Below are 20,536 nucleotides of genomic sequence, written 5' to 3'. Positions count from 1 at the left end.
GGCTGCATCAGAGGAAATAAAAATGCAAACGTGGACTGAACAGAACTGTCAATAAAGACTCTAGGGGCCTGTATCAAAGACAGATATCATGCCACGAAGACATGTAATGCTACAGAACCCAGCAGGGTAACACAGTTAATCATTTGTGCACATAAACTATCAATCGTTCCCTTGAATAACTTAATTTGCTCCTTGTAATTAATAATTCATGCCCTAAAATTACTAGATTGTGCCTTTAAATTACTCAATTCATTCCCTCAAATTAGTACCAAGCCAGTTCAATATACTGTAGCTGCAGGAACAGAAGTTACAGGCCGTTGTGGTTAAGAAGGAGAAAGCACCCACACTATGTTTCAGTATATAGATGCCCTCTAACTACTGGATTCATTTCATTAAATTAGTAGCATTAAAATTAAATCGCTCATTCTCTGTGTCCTTGCTTGCTCAACACTGCACTGGATGTTGTTTCAGCACTGTTTGCTCAGTCGGTTTTGGCTACATGGAGCACAAACGCTTCTGCGTAAAGCACTGAAAAATATACTCTGAAAGTTGTCAGATAAATAACAGCCCACTTTTTATTATTATTTTAAATATTACAGGTTTGGCTCAACACCATCATCTTTGACCCACAATTTATTTTGCAGAAAGACAGGGACTTCTTAGATTAATTTTTTCCCTGTTCCTTTCTGCACTCTAAACATTGAAGTCAGAAAACAGAAGCAATTCTAATGATATTTCATAACTTTTCAATCAACATTATCCTAAACTATTCCCAAATAAACCTGTACCCTATTGTATGTACAAACAGCAAGCTTTGAAAACATTTTCACAACTTCAGTCTATGGCCTGTGGTCAATCTCATAATTAATTGTACCTCTAATGACCATAACTTTGATTTAATGCTTCCACTGGACTGTTACTGTACTTTAAAGAGTTGCTGACCATCATCATCTGCTGCAGAGATATTCTTTTACATTGCATCGACAAACAGGAGAGATATTAGATTAAAGTGAGTAAAAGGGGTTGCCAGGGAAACAGCGCTGTAGAGTCTCAGTCTAAATCTTTCATCCATCAAAATATTGGCTTAAAAATGAGTCGCCAGCAGCATGTCACACTCTGCACCGACTTGATCCAAAGCTGGAAATCTGAGCAGAAGCCTTATCGTACATATTCCACTGTCGCATACCTAAAAACTAATACGTTAGCAGAATGCGGTGAAACACAAACAACGGGAATGTGATAGTGAATCTGACAGCTGTTCCCTGCAATAACATGTATGGCTGTGTGCAAAGAGGATCCCATCAATGACAGTCATCTGAGGATCCTCATTATTGAGATCGACAGGTCGTATACTCACAGGAGGGGGCAACAATACACCCAAGACCTGGATCCATCCTGTTATGGCTGTCAGGGTTATCAAAGTCCATCAGGCTCTGACAGCAAATAGCCCATAGCTGTGTTTCAGAGACCTTGGCGACAGCACTGTGAGACTGAGTGACAAGCAAAAGTTAATCCTGCTGTTGGCTCAACAGATTTTTGATGAGAAATGTAGAAAGAGTTGGCAGCAGCAGGTGATCAAAATGCACTGCTGCTCAGACAGCACTCTAAGTCCCTGATTAATTAGTAAGGTTAGGGCTGAAGCGTGGGAGGCTGTCGTGGGTGAGCGGATGGATGAATGTATGTATGTATGCATGTAAGGGTGGCTAGATGGGAGTAGGAGGCAGATGATGGGAGTAGGAGGCGGATGATGCAGTTGGGGGTGGAAGGGTCATTTTCTGAGGGATGTCCCTGCACTGGTTTTCTGGTGGTGGTTGGGCGTGTGAGGAGCCATCGATGTAGCAGCCGATCAATGACACAGAGAGAGGCCGCCAGGGACCCGGATCACGGTTGGCAAATGACTACAGTGATTTGGAGCTGGAGTGGGGGAGGTGCATGAGTCAGGGGCAGGGAAAAATCAGTCAATGAAATAAAAATGCATCAAGAGTCAGGACAAAAAAAAAAAAAAAGCTAGCAGCAGTCAATCTATTAGAAACTGGCTCACAGTCCACTAATAGGATATCCCTGCAGATTCACCGTCCTCACACAAGTACAGCAAATTACAGACCAGAAGATTCAGCAACATGGGTGGCTTTTGTTTCATACAGCAATGTGAGACCCAACTGTCTAACAAAGTCTAAATATTGTTATGGTAAATGTAGAAATATGGAAGGTGGGTGTTTTATCAAGTTGCCTCCTTCTATCTCAGCGCTTTTCAAATGTACACAATCGTAAACTCGTAAACTAGAGTTCCACCAATCCTACAATCCAGATCGGCCTCAGCACCAACTCTGGCCTTATTGAGCAGATATGGTATCAGCCATGATGTACCTAATCAATATTAAATACGGTTTACAGTCTTTATCAATGTGACTATAAAATTCGGTGTTTCAGCTGTTAATTACATTCACTCTGTCATGTCAGCCATCTGACTTGTTTTTTTAGAGCCACAGCCGTCCCTGGCTTCATGTTACCTTACATAATAATGACCTCAGTCAGTGAGGTGCACAGATTTTAGATTTGGCAAAAAGAGAGCACTGGTATCAACTGGACAGTCTGTAATGGAAGAGACCCTGAATTTAAGTATTGACATCAGCATTTAAAGAAAAACTGTCTGTTCAGTTTATGCCATTTTAATTTAACAACACATTTCTAAATATATTGCCACATACATCAAATCAAATTTCTTTATACAGCTCTAAAAGACAAACTAGTCTATCACATCAATGATAAATGAGGACTCTGGCAAATTCAAATGATTGCAAATAAGATGTCATTGCAGTTTTCCTTTATGGAAACAGAAGTATGATGCCTAGTCCTGGGATAAAGATGTTTCCCTGACTATGTATACTGTATGCTCTTCTTCAGGACAGCTAAAAGGATGACAGAAGGTCAGAGGGACCTGAAGTGTGATATCAAGATGCCAACACTGGAATCCTTCAGTAAAGTCAGTTCCAGCTGCTCAGAAGCTATGATGAACGACTGGACTGAACATAGTTAAAGTGAGTAATTACAGGCCATTACAAGTTTGGGCAGCACTGTGTGTACAGTGTTAAGGGCCAACAGGCCAGCAGAAAAAAAAACCCATCACAGCCTCAATGTAAAACACCTCGCAGACTTCCAGGTTTGCGGAGACGTTAACACTCTCTGGCATTTCCTCTGAAAGCCACTCTGACAGGCCCTGAAGAAGACATTCCCTGCTAGCTTTGCCGCGCCGAGGCCTGCCCCCCTCCTCCTTCTCCACAATGCCGTGACACAGGATTAGCTTTCATTAGAGAAGGCGCTGTAATCAGCTTTAGAGCATAGCAGAGACGGAACAATGGAGGAGGCTGAAAGGATCTGGAAGACAGGGTGCTATGGGTGCATGCTCGGCTGTATGTAAGCTATTCCCACAAATGGAGCCTGTGGCACGTAACAGACAGACACTTTCATGGCCACACTTACCTGCCTATTCCCCAGTGTTAGGCACTACACATTTAAGACTGCTATCAAGACAAATACAGCATAAATACAACATGCTATTTTATACACTTGTCATTCCAGGGCCCTCACACAACAGACAGACGGACTGTTTTTATCCTTCAGTTCTCCTGTTCATCTCCAATCAAGACCACGAGCTGACACAGATGCAAAGCAAAGAAAAGCAGGGCAACATGCATAAGTGCAGAACATATATGTTTGAGGTCAACTGGCTGTCGGCTTGATTCTGTGTGATGTCATCAAGTGCAACTGTCAACAGGCGACATGAGGTGACGCTAAATATCTTACTGATTGGGCGGGCAGCTGAGGAGAAATTGGTGGGTGTGTTTGGATTCCGACCTGAGTAAAAAAACCTGGCCCCGCACGCACACAGGACCACCTTTGTGCAAGTGCTCCACCACTCTCCATCATGCTGTCAACTGGCGCTCGCGTTGGGAAGGACTGACAACGCAGGTCTATCGAGAACATATGTCCCCACTAACCCTGGAGAGCTCCGCCAGCGCCCAGGCAGCCACTTTACAAAGCGTTCTTGTTGGTGGCTTGCTCCATGAGTGTGTAGTGACATGCAGATGGGCGGCTGGACATGATACAGCTCCGCCGTCTGCAGTTCAGCTGGGGTTGCAGTCGTCGTCACAAAACCAGAGGTTTCACTTCAAAAGCGTTACTACTAAGTTAAACATGTGAAACCTAATACTATAATAATACCATGACAGACAAGTAAAAATATAACACATCATGCTTCAACATTTACACCGGACAGCTTTGTAGCAATGTTTGCAGGAGTGCTTTAAAATGTAGGTTGCTCATACAATGTCAGCTCTGTAAGCAAATCAATTGTATATTTTTCACCAGGGATTTTTTTTTTTGTGTTGCTACTGTCAACTGTCATGAGCCATGTTGTAGCCCAAGTGTTTCACTCCATACATGTAAACCCTGTAGAGAGAGCACTGAAAAGGAATTTCAGCTTGCACAACACATTTGCTGCGAGTCCACATATGATACCTTAAACATTATGAATATGGCTCATTAGGGAATCCCGCTATCTAATTGGATACAATATTATCTGATAGGTTACAATATGGTATGTAAATCAATAGAAAAACGTTGTTACGTTCCAGAAACTCCAACTGACTTCAGTGTTTTCTGTACTCATTCACAGCTTGCCTCTGAGATAATATGCCTCAACAGGCGTGATCGCACCTCCCAAGGAGGGCTTGTTGGCAGCTGAGATGTTGGCATTTCTAGAATGCAATTACTAGACGCATACAGAGGGGATGAGGCCAGTCTGTATTTGCACCCACACTTGGTAAAGGGAGCGCACCAGACCTGAGGCTGACCCAAATAAAACAGTGCCTGAACTGTAGATAACATTCCTCATCATTAATTAACCCACGCCCACCTCTCATACTCCTCTGAACTGAGAAGGTTACCTGCTCGACTTGAAAGTGAATACCACACAGCCACTATCGCAATCATCTGTGGACTGGGGTAAACCCTCCCAACCATACAAGAATAGCCTCATCACATATGTGAAATGGCATTCCTCCACGCTGTGTCAAAAGGACAAGGGAGGGTCAGGAGCGACATTTAACATGTGTTCTACATAAATAAATACACAGATACAACTAAAATATCTCATCCCAAAAAAGAGCCAAAGGATTCTGATTCATGTGTAATAAGACACATCTGATATTGTAACAAGCATCTTTCTGGTATCAAGTGTTTGTGTCCAAGAGATCCATGGTTGAGTTTTCATTTCTGGCAGACTGACTGTGATTTTTCAGAGGACAGGTGGTGAGGCAATGGGATGGCGCAGCCAGCCACCTCCTCCTCCCTCTTGCCAAGACAACAAGGCCCCTAAGAGTCCCCTTCCTTTGCCATCGCATCCTTTTCCCCCTTGCCCACGCCCACCTCTCCAGCCCATCTCTGTATCTAGGCCATGACTGCGCGGGTGTGGTGGGTTCTCCTGCCAGCAGGGGTACCTGACTGCCAAGAAACAAAAAAAAAAAAAAAAAAAAAACGGCACGGGCTGGGATAGCAGGGAGGGAGGGCAAGAAAAGAATTACTTCTCTATAGACCAAAGGAATTCTGAGTCAGCAAGGGATATAACTTCACACCAACCACACACACACACACACACACACACACACACACACATACACACACACACACACCGTGTCTCGCCATTCCCAGCCCCCAGAAGAAGCTCTATATATCAGGAGTAGCTGTGACGGAGCCCCTGAAGTAGCTGCTATTATGCAACCCCTTCTGGGCTAAAAGTGACTGTAAAGTAAATCATCCTTCTCTGCTGCCAGCCTGACCTCCATATTGCAGACAAAGCACTTTCAAAATTCACTAGCAGAGTATTATGCTGAAGGCACCATCTGTGCAGGCTTTACTAGCAGCCGAGAGATTAAAGGCAGTTAAAGCGTCACATTCAAAAGCCATCTCCGCAGTCAGTGTCCAGTCAAACATGAGGCGCCTAAGGCTACATCCACGCTAACATGTTTCAGTTTTAAAACACATCACTTTTGTTACGTTTACGCCTGATGTCCATGCTACTCCGCGGTTTTCGAGCCCTGGAAGCGGAGACTTCTGGAAACGCTGCGGGCCCAGTTTTAGTTTGAAAACTCTGGGGTTGTGATTTAGTCTGGACAGGCAGAAACAGAGACTTCTGGGAACGATGACGCAAACACCCACATTTGCTTCCTGATTTGGTCTCATCAGTCACAACGAATCCTTTCCTGATCCAATCAAGCTCCCATCACGTAATGCTTTTCAGGAAGAAAAAATGCCATCATATGGAACGGTCATTTGATATGTGTTTTCAGGTCTGTTAGTATGAGATAGTTTAGTCAAGTTAAGATGGATAGTTAAGTGCCAGGACTCTAGCTCCTGCTGGGTAGTGTGGGTCAGGCAGTAGCAGGATGCCTAGGTCATGCCCCTGATCCCCATGTGCCAAACAGGCCTGCCGGAGGGGTCATGTGTCCTTGAGGATCAGGTCAGTGAGTAAAGTCAGGACTCAGAAAGAGACACTTGACAGCTTGACTGCCTGAAGGGAGTCTCGACTCCCAGACTCTTCTCCTGCTCTTCCTCAGCTGCACATTTTCAAACCAGATTGAGTGGGTCAGCTTTTTTCAAATTCTCTACTTTGATAGACTTTGAAAGACATTCTCACTTGGTCTGTTCCCCAGCAGAGCACTCCTGCAAGATAAAGGTTCAATAATTGCAACACTTATGTACCAAGAGCAAATACACAGGACTGAACAAATTTCACTGAACCATTTCCTTCACTTAAGGCAAACAAATACACACAAAATCAAACAATGCCATATACCCTGGCAGTGTATACAAAGAGTATTAAAGTTAGCTGTCAAACACACACTATATTTACTTTCAGCAGCAGTGCTGCACAGCTCAATACAGTGGAACTGCATAGCTCTGCACTGTATACACCATCTGTTAGGCAGAAAGAAGTCCCTGCCCTCTGAACTGCCAGCTACAAAACAGACTGTACTCAACAGCCATCGTCTGACAACGTTACAGCGGTACTGTCATGCAGTGTTTGAGAAAATCACCATGAATTTTGGCCTGTGGAGGAAAAAGCTAAATTGCTGCAGAAGTGCTGGCTTAAAATCACTCGGAGATACACTATCTGCTGGCTGACCGGCTGATTTGTACCTCAATTTGGCCGTCCCCAAGGCTTGCCACATTCCTCCAGGGGGATCGGATTACGGTCTATACAGGGAGATGGGCCTGAAGCATTATGGGTGTTTTGGTCTTACAACACGGGTCTGACACAGTTGAGCAACAGCGTGAGCAAGCGAACACGCAAAAGGGGATGAAAAGGACTGAATAAATGGCAGATGGTGGCCTAGTGGAAGCATTGTAGTCGTGGTTGAAAGCAGGGATGGCAGAACCTCGGCGAAGAATGAAGAGAAGGAAAAAGAGACGAGGAATATGCTGTTGGAGGGTGTCTGGAAGAAAATAGTTGAGCCGGTGAAAAACAAATAATCGGTCTCGTACAGTATGTCTCAAATTTTTACAGGACAGAAAAAAATACAGTGCTGTCTGAAGTAACTGTCGAGCAGAGCTGGAAATGCTGTCAAAGACATTGTGCTCTTTAGTATTCTTGAGACTGTGTGTCACAGACGTGGACATACCCAAACCGGTGTTCACAGCAGTGACTGTGCACCAGTGGGTTCCTGTGTCACTCAACAACCTTGCCAGTTTTAAGCCACTATTAAAGGCTTGCATGCTATAGCAGAACAACGAACAAGCTGCCAAAGAACCTGACAGCTAGTGAGCATGTACGTGTGTGTGTGTGTGAGTGTAGGACTGGGGTGTGACAACGGCATTAATTACCAACAATGGATCACATGTCAGGCTCAGGAGTTCACACAGAGTCGAGATTATCTTGTTGAAACAACATGTCTCCCACGGTTTTTGTGACTCCATTTTCACCAAGTTTAACACAAACAAAGACTAAAACCAGCGACGGGAGGCTCCTGCTACTTCCTTCGGTCTGACATTCTTTATAGTCATCACCGCACAAATATGAAAACACGTACGCGTGTATTAACATGCACAACAATGACAGCTGACGAATGCATCAGCCACAGTCTGCTGAGAAACAGGATCTCTCTGCATGCGATCAATAAAGCAAAATGCAACCATTCATAAGCAGCAGGGCCACTTGACAACAGTTCAGATCCCCCCCCCCCCTCTACTCCTAATGGTCCGATGGGGAGCGGTGCGGCATCAAAGCTTAAATGATTGGTCATCGTAATGTATGGCTCCCCGGCGGTGTTTGGACAGGCACAAAATCAATCTGACCAATGGGACACACTAACCTCTCCACAGTCTGGCTAACGGAGGCACACTGCGAGTTCAGACTGACGAGATATCAGCTTGCACTATGATCGCGCTCGTCTAGGCCTGGCAACTGTGGAGGCCAGCTCCAAGTCGGCTTTACTCCCAGGGGGGGTCATGACTGTCTGTCGTGCATTGTGTTGCTGGCAAGCTACAGTCTATTGTGGGCAAGCTCTACTGTAAATTAAATCTAACTTTACACAAGATAAATTGACCTTGAAATTACAAGCAGAATATTCCCACAGAAAACTGATTGTCAAGAGCTCGCAGCTAGTAATGAAATTTCACCTAATGCTCCTTTTTGAGTTGACCCTGGGGCCTGAAACTCAGCGAGGGCAGGGTAACAAATACACGCCACCTCTATAGCATGTCTACCCTCTACGTCCCCACCAACACACACACATCTCACTCACGACTCTGGCTCTGGTCAACCTCTGCAGAGTGTGTTTTGAGTGAGTGGGCCAGGGAGCGGTCCTCCTCCCTCTCCTCTCCATGTGGGCGGGAGTGACTGAGTGGTCTGCCATCATTAGCTCTGGGGCAAACTTAACCCCTCTCTGCCTGGTTGTCTCATGGGACACTTTTAGAGATCCATAAGCAGGTTTTATCCATGGGCCAAAATAAAACAGCTTGATAGTAAATTCATGCAAAATCCACTACAAAAAAAAAAAGCCATAAACCACTCATAAGCTTGATAACTTTCAAGAATACATTTTTAAACAAGGTTCTGACATCAAAAAGTCTGGAAAACAATTAATAAATAATGAATATGTGGATGAGAAACATGTCAACCATCATCAGGAAGTACTGTCATGTCCTGTCACACAAATGCCAATCTCACAAAACAACATCCTGTCAGGTCAATTATAGAACAAGCTGACATCCAATGAAAGATTTTTTTTTTTCCCCTACGGTAGACTAAGATAAGCAGACACCAAATTCACCACCACGTGGAATAAGAGAGTTAATTTTCAGCCAGGTGGTCTATAATTAACGCGTGCGAATGAGTGTAAATAAACCTTGAGGCCTCGCCTCACCTCCAGCTGTATTTGTATAGCTGGAGTTTCTCTCTCGTCCACACTGGGTACTTCAGCTAGTTAGCTAACAACACCTGAAAGAAAGGAAAAGTCCCCCAGGGGTTGTGATTTCACGCAGTAGACTCAACAGTGAATGAACAGAGGAAAAACAACTCGGCATATAACGCCCTTATTTACCCGTCTGTAATTAGGGCTTTTTCTCCATTGAGCAAATTTTTCTTCATTTGCTTAATGGAGCTGAGAAATAAAAAAAAAACCATCCTTGCTTAAAAGGCTCCATGCAAAAACTTAGCCTTTGCACCAGAGAGACTGAAGATTAATTTATGTGTTTATTTTCTACATGTCCTAAAAGAACTAAATCACTTTACTCAACACTGCTATAATAAATTAAAAAAGGAAAAGTGGCTCACTTGCTCTTATTCTTGTCCCCACTGTTACTCAAGGCTTTAACGAAGTTTATCCATAACGCTTGATTAAAAGTATTGATTGGTCTGTTAATTAAAAGGAACTGTGTATACGACACAGTCTCTCTTTTCTCGTCTGATAAAATCTGTCCGGCAGCAGATTCATTTCTTGTTCTGCAGCTGAAATGATGAAGTGGTAAACAAAAAGGTGAGGGAGTGGGGTAAATACTACACTGCAGTCTTTCATAGTGCAGCAAACAACTGGCAAAGCTGGTACACAAGACATTCAATAAGAGTCCCACGCATTCCTCACTTCAAGGGTGTCCTGGTTTATAGTGAGAAGTGCTGAAAATGCCCTAAAAAATGTCAAACTGCAATTTAAGACCTGAAGCTCGTCACTGGCCAAGAACCAGTGGGCAACTTGTGTGAATGCACAGTGCTGATGCCATGCTGGCTGACGCTGCTCCTGGTGACTATGCTTCAGTGATCAGCCAAACCAAACTCCCTCCAAAATAAAACTGCAGAGGAATGCGGCGCTACACCCTGAAGACAAATCTGAATTCTGTGAGAAATCCTGTTCTGCTCTTGATTTGCTTTATCAAACACCCTGGGGGGAAAAAAAATACAACTCTACAGTCATGATTGGTCTACGTTGTCTGAAATGACAGAATAACTGTCACGCCCAGGATTCGCCTCAATAGATACAATGGTTTAGAAGCAAATTTGCATTTTGGAGTCATTCGGTAAACCACAGTCACTGCCCCTGTTTAAGATGTGCTAATATAAAAAGCTACTGTAGGGACATCATAACAAACTGCCTCATTGCCAAGATGTGACTCCACATGTCAGGCTTTAATGTCAGATAAAGTGCATGGGTTGTATATTGCTTGCATTTCTTGTATGTTCCCTGACACACAAACTCATGCGCTGGAGATGAAAAAAAAATTAGCATATTCATCAGTTCCTCATAGGAACAAGCTGCATTTGCATCAGCTTCAGTGTGTATGTGTGTGTAGGTGTCAACAAGTAGCGATGCCTACATGATAGCAGAGAAGAGGCAATCTCGACTAGACTGTTACCGTGAGATATTGCTCACCCTTCCCATGTCATTCCCCCCCCCCCCGTATACGTGCACTGAGTGGATGAGCCGACACAAGAGTAACAACACCCCTCCCCCTGAGCTGACTTTTCCCTGCTTACTAATCTACCATTTACAGGCAGCCCGCAGATGGCTTTACTCCTTTCACCCATATTTAAGTACAAACGGCCGCCTGGCACAACACAGGAGTGTGTGTCTGTGTTTGCCTCTGTCACACAGCAGCATGCAGAGGCTTGTCCCACTTCACTGAAGACAAGTCTCCCATTTAGCATGCAGGTATGTTTTCACCACAAGGCACCTCCCGCTTCTAATAAAGGCAAGTACGACAGGGCGTAAGGAAAACTGAGGCCAAAACACTGCTTGTTCACACACAGGAGGTTTGTCCTAGATAAACATGTTACTGTGGAGATCTTTTATTCTGAGGCACAAAACATTATTCAGTGTATTAAAATGGTTTCTCATTTGGCCCGCGCTGGTGCGAGGTGGTTGTGTGTGCATACCTGTGGGCTGGGGTTAAATAAATATCCAGGCAAATCGAAATGTAAACAGACTGCAATTCTTTTGCTAATCACAAAGGGGTGTAAGGATTCATTCATTACACTGAAGCATTGAGTAGAAATTATGCAGATTCAACTGCATCAGCTTGCTAAAAGAAAAGAAGAACTAATTGCTGCGACTTCAGCAATCATACATATGAAATAAATCACCACAGTCTCACAAACAGCGTGGGCCTGTGACAACATCAGCCTAATTAATGTAACTGAACAATCTGCTGGGACATCTGGTTTTATTAGCTGTTGCTTCCCTGTCACCTTTTGCTTGCGCGTGATGATGGTTTTAAAGTAAAAAAAAAAAAAAAAAATTAAAAATTAAAAAATGCCACCTCTCATCAATTCAAGTCAGTTTTTATTTATATAGTGCCAAATCACAACAGAAGGTATCTCAAGCCACTTTAGAAATACAGGTCTAGAAAACTGTTGAATATCTGTTGATCGGCTGGTTCATGAAATAAATCACACTATCAGAGTCTTAAAAAAAAAAAGGGCTGAAAGATATGCAGAAACATTGTGATTATTTTGGCAGATATTGCAATTGCGATATGAATCATGATTTCAGTTGGAATGGTCATTTTTTTACATTTTCACATTCATTTTCACTGAAAAAATTACAAATATGATAATGCTGTGATTTTTGTTGGGTCCTGTACCCAACAAGCATGCTCCTTTACATCTGGAGAATATGGTTTACAGGCCAAGGGCATCTCTGTAGCAGCACAATGCTTCATTTGTGGTATGTTGTGACACATTTTACCTTTATCAAAAAAAATGTGCAGAACCTGTGATTTGGATATTGCACTTGGCCACATTGCGATTTTGATAATACTTCAATTAATTCTTCAGCCGTTACCGGATCAGTGTTTTGCTGGGTGTCACCACACGACCCTATTGTGAATTTGTATATATATGATAAGCAAGCACTGCAGTTGAAAGAAGTGACCAAGAGAGAGAGCCCCACACCTTTCTCTCCCAAAAATTTATGGGACAGGAAAGTCTAATAAAAATTCACTCAGTAAACCTCCACAGTACTTCCACTGGTCAACTCCTGAAGCTGCAGCTCGTTCTGCTGACCGCACACTTGGAAACATCACTGCAAGTGCTAAAACCATTACGTCTTTTACGAGATTTATTTGCATGGATGTACGCCCTTGCATCGTAGTCAAACCTGCTGGAATCTGTGAAATAATAAAGCCTATCTGAAGAGGTAGTCTGTCTAAAAGCTGCTTTCATGCCCACATGCTCATCCACACCTCCCCTCAGCCACTTTCATTTGCTTTCACTCAGCAACCTGCCCACTCCCACACACACTACCTCCCCTGACAAGTATTAATAAGTTGAAATCGCTACTGTCACTACCGCTGCTAATGTTACTATTACCGCATTATTAGTCCTGTTGAGACTGAAGTGTGAGGTGAACATGGTTTGAATTAACTTAAGTATTTAGTAATACGTAGAAAAAGATCTCAATTGCACATTTTTAATTTAGAACAAAATAAATGAAGATACATGTAAAAGTTGTGTTTCAGCATGACACTGTTTGTGGACTGTTGACTAATTTACTAGTAATTGAAACAACTATTTCTCTTGCAGAATAATGTTTTATATTTGACTCTACTGTCTTTTTAAGTTCACTTGTTTTACTTTAAGGCACATTTAACAAATTCACAATTTTAGCTCAGAGTTTCCAAATCAGACCGTAATTTACAAAGATAAATCATGCAAAAGAAACAAAAAAAAACAAACAAAAAAAAAAAAACACACACGCAAATCACTCCTGACTCAAATCATCATCCTCTGGGCTGTTAATTGAATGGAGTCTCTGTTAAGCCAGTGATTCACAGCCTTTGACAAAGCATTTGCTCTCAGTTTTTGCCAAACAGCAGTAAGCAACAACACGGGCCCATGACAGATGGTTTTCTATTTATGAATTCTTGAGAAAATCTGCTTTCTCAATTAACTAAAGATGACCCATGTGAAGCTAATGTGCATGTATGTGCATGAGTGTGTACATGAGTTCACTCTAAATCTCCCCCCGCAAAGTCCCACGTCTCCACTGCCTGTCCATGCTCCGGCCTCTGAGTGGGAGCTGAGTTAAAAGAGAAGATTTACTACTCTACTGGTCTCTAACATAACCCAGCAACCCAGTTGCTCCCAGTTCACTGGGTGAGTCTCTCCTCCCTCCACACTCACCACACTGGGTGCCCGATGTGTAGTTACATGTATTGTAGACACTGTATTGATTGATTTGTGACTGCGCTGCGGCCAGCTCCAGAGAGGGATCTAATGACACATGACTCTCGTCTCTGTTCCAAATGGCTTTTGTTAGCCTGTGGAGCTCACAAAAAGGACCATGTCTTGGTGTCTGCCAGCCATGAAATGGGAAATGCCGAGGATTTGTTTATACGGAGGCTGATTTTTACCAAATACAAGCGCACAACATTATGATCTCTGGCTCATGGATGCCACTGTGGGTACAGGCAATCAAGAGTGGAATTTTTCTGTTTCTCTGCAAAATGGTATTTTGGTGGTTGAAGAGGAAAATGTGGCGCATGTGGTGCATGTAAGGCACCTTATGAGGAGCCGTAATAGCATGAAGCCTCGGTAAAATGCTGTCCATCAACATATGGGCTGCAAAAACTACTGGTTTAAATGTATCAACAGTGTGAGTTCAAAGGCCTGTAAATCTCCCAACTGTACTCATAGGCTTAGCAACAATCTAAAAATGCCAAGGTAGGTAAACAGTTTTTCTCCCCCTATTGCTTTATCAAGACCCAACATCCATTTGTTCACATGAATTAGCAAGAGCAGCAGCTAATGCATGGAGTCAGATTACAACCTCTGAGCAGAGCTGCCTTTATCCCCCTATATGGAGCTTAATCTGTCCAAATCCACCGCTTTGCTGTGCCCTAAATCCACAACAGAGCCTAATTCCTCCTTAATCTAATGAGCGGTAAAGGTGCACAGACTCAGGTTCAGGATACCACAGACTGTGTATCTGAGCATCACATCACGACAGAGATAGCTCAGCTGTTTACTACTTACTATGATAAAATGCACTGTTATCAAAAACTGCCAAAAAGTCACCACAGACCAGGAGAGCAGCTACAAGACAGATGTTTGGTTGTTTTCTTGTCACCCATCGTTTGTGTTGTTGAACATTTCCAGGTCGACCTGCGTGAGAGGATGACTGTCACATACCCCCCCAAGATTCATCTTCCCCTGCAATCCAAGTACATATTTAAAACAAGAACCGTATTTATTTTAGCCATAATAATGATAAACAAACATTGCTGTACTCAGTGCCTCAATTTTCCATTCACTCTTTCTAGAAAGTAAGTCGAGAAGTGCTGAGCATCAACCAGGAATGGATCAAATTCTCAGTCAACTCATACAGAGATCAATTCTATCCATTAGTTGGAAAATCAACCGAATAAATAGCTTTGTTCAGTATCTTCATATCTTCAGAGAAACATTAACTTTTGGGGCAGCCAGCCAAAGTATATCACAGCCACCCAAAAATACTGAAACCCTAAACGCACCAAGATAGTTTGACGTCATCTAGTTTGCTTCGTCTCCATCCCACAGAGCAGCAGACCTACGTCATTAATCGGTCTTGATTAAAATTGACTAGCAGAAGAAGAAATTACAGTGTGTGCCAAAAACAAACTCAGGATTAAGTTTCTGACAATTTGATTTCCACAGTTTTACTGACACCAAGGGACTTTCTGACTTCACAAAAACATGGCAGACTTCTTCTACTGAAATTTCAATTTCACAAATTACAGACACCGCAGGCTGGCAAAGGATTCAAATCACAAACGGCCTTTAGCATTTATTATAAATCACTTGAGTTTCCCATAGCAATCTTATTCCCAAGCAAATAAAGCTAATGACAAGGTTTATCCATGCTAATGAGGAAATATTACTCAGAATGACAACACTTTGACAAAAAATCCTGACAAATGGTAATTTTATATCTCTGTATTAAACAGTGTTTACACCTGATAAGACAGAAACATCATGACGGCACACATGTCGGCTTGTGAACATGAAGCAGAACCATATGCAGGTGATCACACGAAAGGCGAAGATCAAGTATGTGGCATTACTTAATGTTCTGTTCTATAAATGACTCGGCTATCCAGCTGGGATCAGTGGCTGGCATTGCGCCGCTGTCACCACCACCATGTCTCCAACCCACGCATGTCTGAGCATTGGGGCCTCTCCTCAAAAGTCAAATGTCAGATGTTATCCATCCCCACTCATAGAGAAGGACCCGGCACACCATCGGGGGTTAGGAGGCCCTGCTTCTCACATGGTGATGGAAAAACACCATTACCGAGCTCGTTTTGCTTTGGAGAGCAGTGGTTGTCATGAGGGCACCATGACAACCATATTACTGTCAGTTTATTTTATATTTAACTGAGCATAGCAGCACTATTAACTATCATACAGCATTACAACTCTGTAATATTCAATCTTATAGTTAGTTTATTGGCAATAATTATATATTCAAAAGTCTGTAGTCTGTAGTAGTATCAGCACAAATCTTATTTGTTGATTTCAGATATAAATCCATCATAACGATGTCTAAGTTCAACAGCCCATGAATTGATTAGTCAATCAACAGAAAATTAATCAGCAGCTACTTTGTTTATCAGTTGCTTGTTTAAGTAATTTAAAAAAGCTGTTACTAGTTTTAGGTTTGTTAAGACAGGTATTTACTGGGTTCCTTCATGGACTGTGGGAAATTCTGGCCGTTTGCTGCATTTTAGAGACCAAGAGATCAATCGACAGGGTAATGGAAATAATGACAACAGCCATGAGCTGCGGCTAAATGACTAATAATTGTAGCAAAAAACTCATGACCTCAAACTCTAACAAAATAATCAGGATTATCATGAGTCACAACATAATCCTTATTTAACTGCTACTTAACCAGGTAAGCCTTTAAAAACTTAATGCAAAACATCTGCAATGGTCAACAGCAACAACATCAAACAGCTGACTAGCAACTGACAAATATACAGGTGATGGAGCACATCACATTATTGGTTATATACTGGGAACTGCTCATATGCTGCAGTTCATTTATGTCAGGATGAAAATTATGCAACTTCTCCTGCCTGAGCAGATTAAACTCTCATGAGTGATTACTGTGGGGCAGTGGCTTGCAGGAGCATTATGATAACGCATTTTGAAAACAGGTGGATGCAACACACTTATGATAAGTTGGCCTGACACCTTGTAGCAGGGCAAACTAGGCAGCTGAAAACAAATTACTTCACACATATAGCCAGCAGTTATTTTGGAGAGGTGCTTTGTACACAGCCAGCGTCTTTGTTGCCATAATACTGATGCATTACCAAAACACTGACTTCTCTAAACCTGATGAATGAATAATGAGTTAAATAACTTTGTTGATCTCAGCATCAGGTTTAGAAGCGAGCCCCAGAAACTGGCCTCTCAGATTCCCTGGCAGCCCTAAAGACTAATCAATACATTTTAACCTGATTAAGGACCGTAGTGGGCCTTCACTGAGCGGAGCAGGGAGGGACTCAAAGTACAGTATTGAGACGTGCAATGCGGTGGCATCTCCCCAGCGTTAAACAGCCATGTGCCAAACGGAAAAAAGTAGCCTCAGATCCGTATAACATGACCGACCAAGTCTTCTCATGATATTGTGAAATCTCTTCAAAACCCATACTTGTCATATCTATTTTTCATTACCCTTCAAGTTGGTGGAGACTGTAGGGGGATGATCTCTTGAAATATTCATTACAAAACCACCCAAGACATGCAGTGACTCTCTTTCAGCACTCAGCCCCATTTTCTGAGCAAAATGTAGCCATATAGCCGTAACACAACTGGTTCCCTCTGCGCTTGCTCTGGAAAAGGAATTGTGAGAAATCAGTTTTGATTAAACATTTTTCCATTTCAAATGGCACAAGCTGAGCCTAAGCAAGCAGTGAAGTGGAACTATATTTGCGATACAGCCTGGCGAGGCAGAGATCAGGCTTGCCTTTAATATAGTGTATAGTCACTGATTCCAGTCATGGTCTTTTGAACACCACAGCGTTGCCTTTCCTGCGTCCTAAACAAAATCCTAATGTTTAATGGTCACCAATGATCTAATCATTTCAACCGGTTGAAGCCTAGCAACTAAGCCTGAATAAAATTACTCAACAATTCCCTCCTGTGCTTGTGCACACTGCGATCGCTGCTCATGCCTGTTGTGATGTGCTGGAGCTGGAGAGGATAATGGTTGCAACTAGTGCTGGATCAAAATCAGCCACTACAAATAATAACATTCTGTCATCTTACTTCTGACGGAAGGCTTTGCATCAGACATTTCACTTAAGTGCTCATATTCAGGAACAGAAATGGGCTTAATACTGCAACTTAAGTGGAGACCTGCCTTTATAAGTCAACGCAAGCTGTCAACTGGCATGAAACTGGGCAGGCTACATTGCCCTTATTCCGTGTTCATGCGTAGGTCGACTCGATTATGATCTTTATTGCATTCTTATGGTAGACTGCAAAGGTGGAATGTCAGACCTGTAAACACAGAAGGCACTGAGAACCAGCCCATATGCCATGAACACTAAAAGCACACGATGAACACCCCCCCCCCCCCCCCGAATATGAGATTGCAAAACATAGGCGACATCAAGTAGTATTATGCAATGCTGAAAAAAAAAAAACAGAAGCCCTAGGAAAACTATGCTTGGTGATGCATGCAAAATGAGGGAAAATCGCCCTTGGGTTGAATGCAACGGTTGTGCAATATCTGCATGCATACTGTAAAGCTGTGCATTGTATATATGAATCGAAATGACCATGCATCTGTCACACTGCTGGGTGTATTCGTAGCTAAGGAAAAGAGTGTATACAGACAAGCGGCTATATCATGCCTCACAGGCTGAATGTGACACATTTCTAGCTAAATTCTTGCCCAAGGTTCACAAACTGGAGTTACCCTCACTTCCTAGTTTACTGCTGCTGTCATAGCTCGGCTAACACCCTTCTTCCTCCATAGCCAGCAAACAATTTTTCGACTACATTTGCTGCTGCTGCTGCTGCTGCTGCTGCTGCGACCGTGAATTCTTCAAGTCTGCTTGTGCTGGTCAGAGGCAGAGCTGCGGTAGCGTGTCGTTTCAGCGTGCCGTGAAAAATTTCACTTACATTTCACCACCCTGTCCGTCGTAGATAACTTCGGTTCATCATTCGGCTTGTTTTCGGACATTTCCAGTGTGATATAATATTGAGATATAGCAGAAATGGGACTGAAAACGCTCCCTGCGTTGCTCTTGCCGAACAACTCTTGAGTCTATCCGAGAAAATAGACCGCAGTGATCTCACTCGGTCCTATCAGCGGCCAAAAATACTTGCAACAGGGTTACAATTTCACTGCTGGTGCTGCATGAGCTGCTCTGTCTGATTTACTGTTACTCTGTATCAAGTTGTGGGAGCGCAGTCTGCAGTCAAACCTGCTAACCCCAAGAGCCCGCCCCCAAATCACACCGGGTCTTCTCATTGGTTGAGAGCGGCAGACTGCCACCCTGACTGCACATTCACTTTTATCAAAGGACTGTTCCCGTGTCAGTCAGCACTGGTGAATAACTGTATGAATTACTTATAAGAAACTTATAATAAAATTGTGGCTGGGTGTGCACACCGAGCAAATGAATAGTCAGATGTAAAACAAGTAAACGTTTAATATAAACCATGTTCTCAAATACACATAGAATAGAAATAGAATTTACCACAAAAATGATTGCTGCACATTTAGCTTTGACTGAAAATGTATTTGGAGCTCTCTGTATGGAGGTCCATTATCTTCCAGAAATGTTTAAAAAAAATTATAAAAAATGTCTTTAAATGTGCCAGTGTTAGCCAGCTGGCTAATTTTCAACTGTATTCCTTAGGAGGGATGTTCTACAACCAGTGAAATGTAATAGTCTTCCTTACTGTAAACAGAGAGATAAACCATCTCACTATAGACTTACTATATCGGATAGTAAGTCAGAAATTATGAGATAAAATGTCAGAATTTTGGATAGTAGGCTATATACAAAGTTTTTAGATGAAGAGTCCAAATTATGAGACAGGAAGTCAAAATCACTAGAAAAAAAGTAAGAATCATTAGATATATCAAATATATATGTATAACATATTAAGATATGATTATCAAAATTAGAGAAAGGAAAACAAGTCCAAATTATGATACAGTGAGTCACAATTATGAGATAAAAACTCAAAATTATGAGGTAAATCAAAATTACAAATATCATAATTATCATGAGCATTCTTATTTTTATCATGTCTTTTTATTTGACTCGCAGTAATGAGCTATATCAGGGCCAAAATAATCTGTTCTGCATTATTTTCACTTTCCCTCTCTTCATAGTGAGCAACAGTTTCAGGAAAAAGATATCTCAAACTCTAACTGAAAGGCTGGACTCATATTTCCACAAAATTTGTTCTGATTATTCATAGTTCCCTCAGGATGAATCCTGATAGTTTTAGTGACCCCTTGACCTGACCTCATTTTGCATTTTCCAAGAGCTCTCCTCTAGCGCCACCCTCAGGACAAAGTGCCAGCATTGCACACAAGATATGTCACAGTTTAATAGGCACATTATCATAAACTTTGCAGAGGATATTCATACTCCCATGGAGATAAACCATTTAGATTTCAATGCCCTCATGCCCTTTCTTCCAGCACCACCCTCAGGACAAGATTTGTAGTTTCAGTCTTTTTTTGTTTACACAGGTGATCCCATTAATAATGTTTCATTTGAGGTTTTGGTTAACCTGCTTCTTTATTTGTTTCCATGTTACTAGTTATGGAAAAGTAGCCGGTTTTGATTACTGTCTGCTAAGGAGGACTTGGTTTGTTCAGTTGAACTCACAACAGATCCAGAAAAGGATTTCATGTCCTTTCCTTGCGGTTAGACCAAAGTAGTCATACAGAAAATGTGAGTGCATGAAAGTGTGTGGATCTGCGTGCAAGGGAACAGCCTGATCTGTTACTGGTGAGTCACCAGGTAC

The 20,536-nt window shown here is 42.4% G+C and overlaps 1 protein-coding gene across 4 annotated transcripts in view; it reads right to left on the bottom strand.

Moving 5' to 3' along the window:
- The window catches only part of LOC139621317 (protein phosphatase 3 catalytic subunit alpha), a 64,025-nt gene extending 45,078 nt beyond the window's left edge, over positions 1 to 18,947 (bottom strand). For all 4 annotated transcript variants that reach the window (XM_071477680.1, XM_071477681.1, XM_071477678.1 and 1 more), the window contains exon 1: positions 18,668 to 18,947. In XM_071477680.1, coding sequence (XP_071333781.1) covers positions 18,668 to 18,728 — 61 coding nt within the window. In that variant the 5' untranslated portion in view covers positions 18,729 to 18,947. The remainder of the gene's footprint in view (positions 1 to 18,667) is intronic.
- Between the last annotated feature and the right edge of the window lie 1,589 nt (positions 18,948 to 20,536).

This window comes from Trachinotus anak, unplaced genomic scaffold, assembly GCF_046630095.1.
Source record: "Trachinotus anak isolate AG129_WGS33_773 ecotype Australia unplaced genomic scaffold, CSIRO_AGI_Tana_v1 ptg000005l, whole genome shotgun sequence".
Lineage (NCBI taxonomy): Eukaryota > Metazoa > Chordata > Actinopteri > Carangiformes > Carangidae > Trachinotus > Trachinotus anak.
The sequence above is the reverse complement of the archived record's forward strand: the minus strand, read 5'-3'. Positions and strand labels throughout refer to the sequence as shown.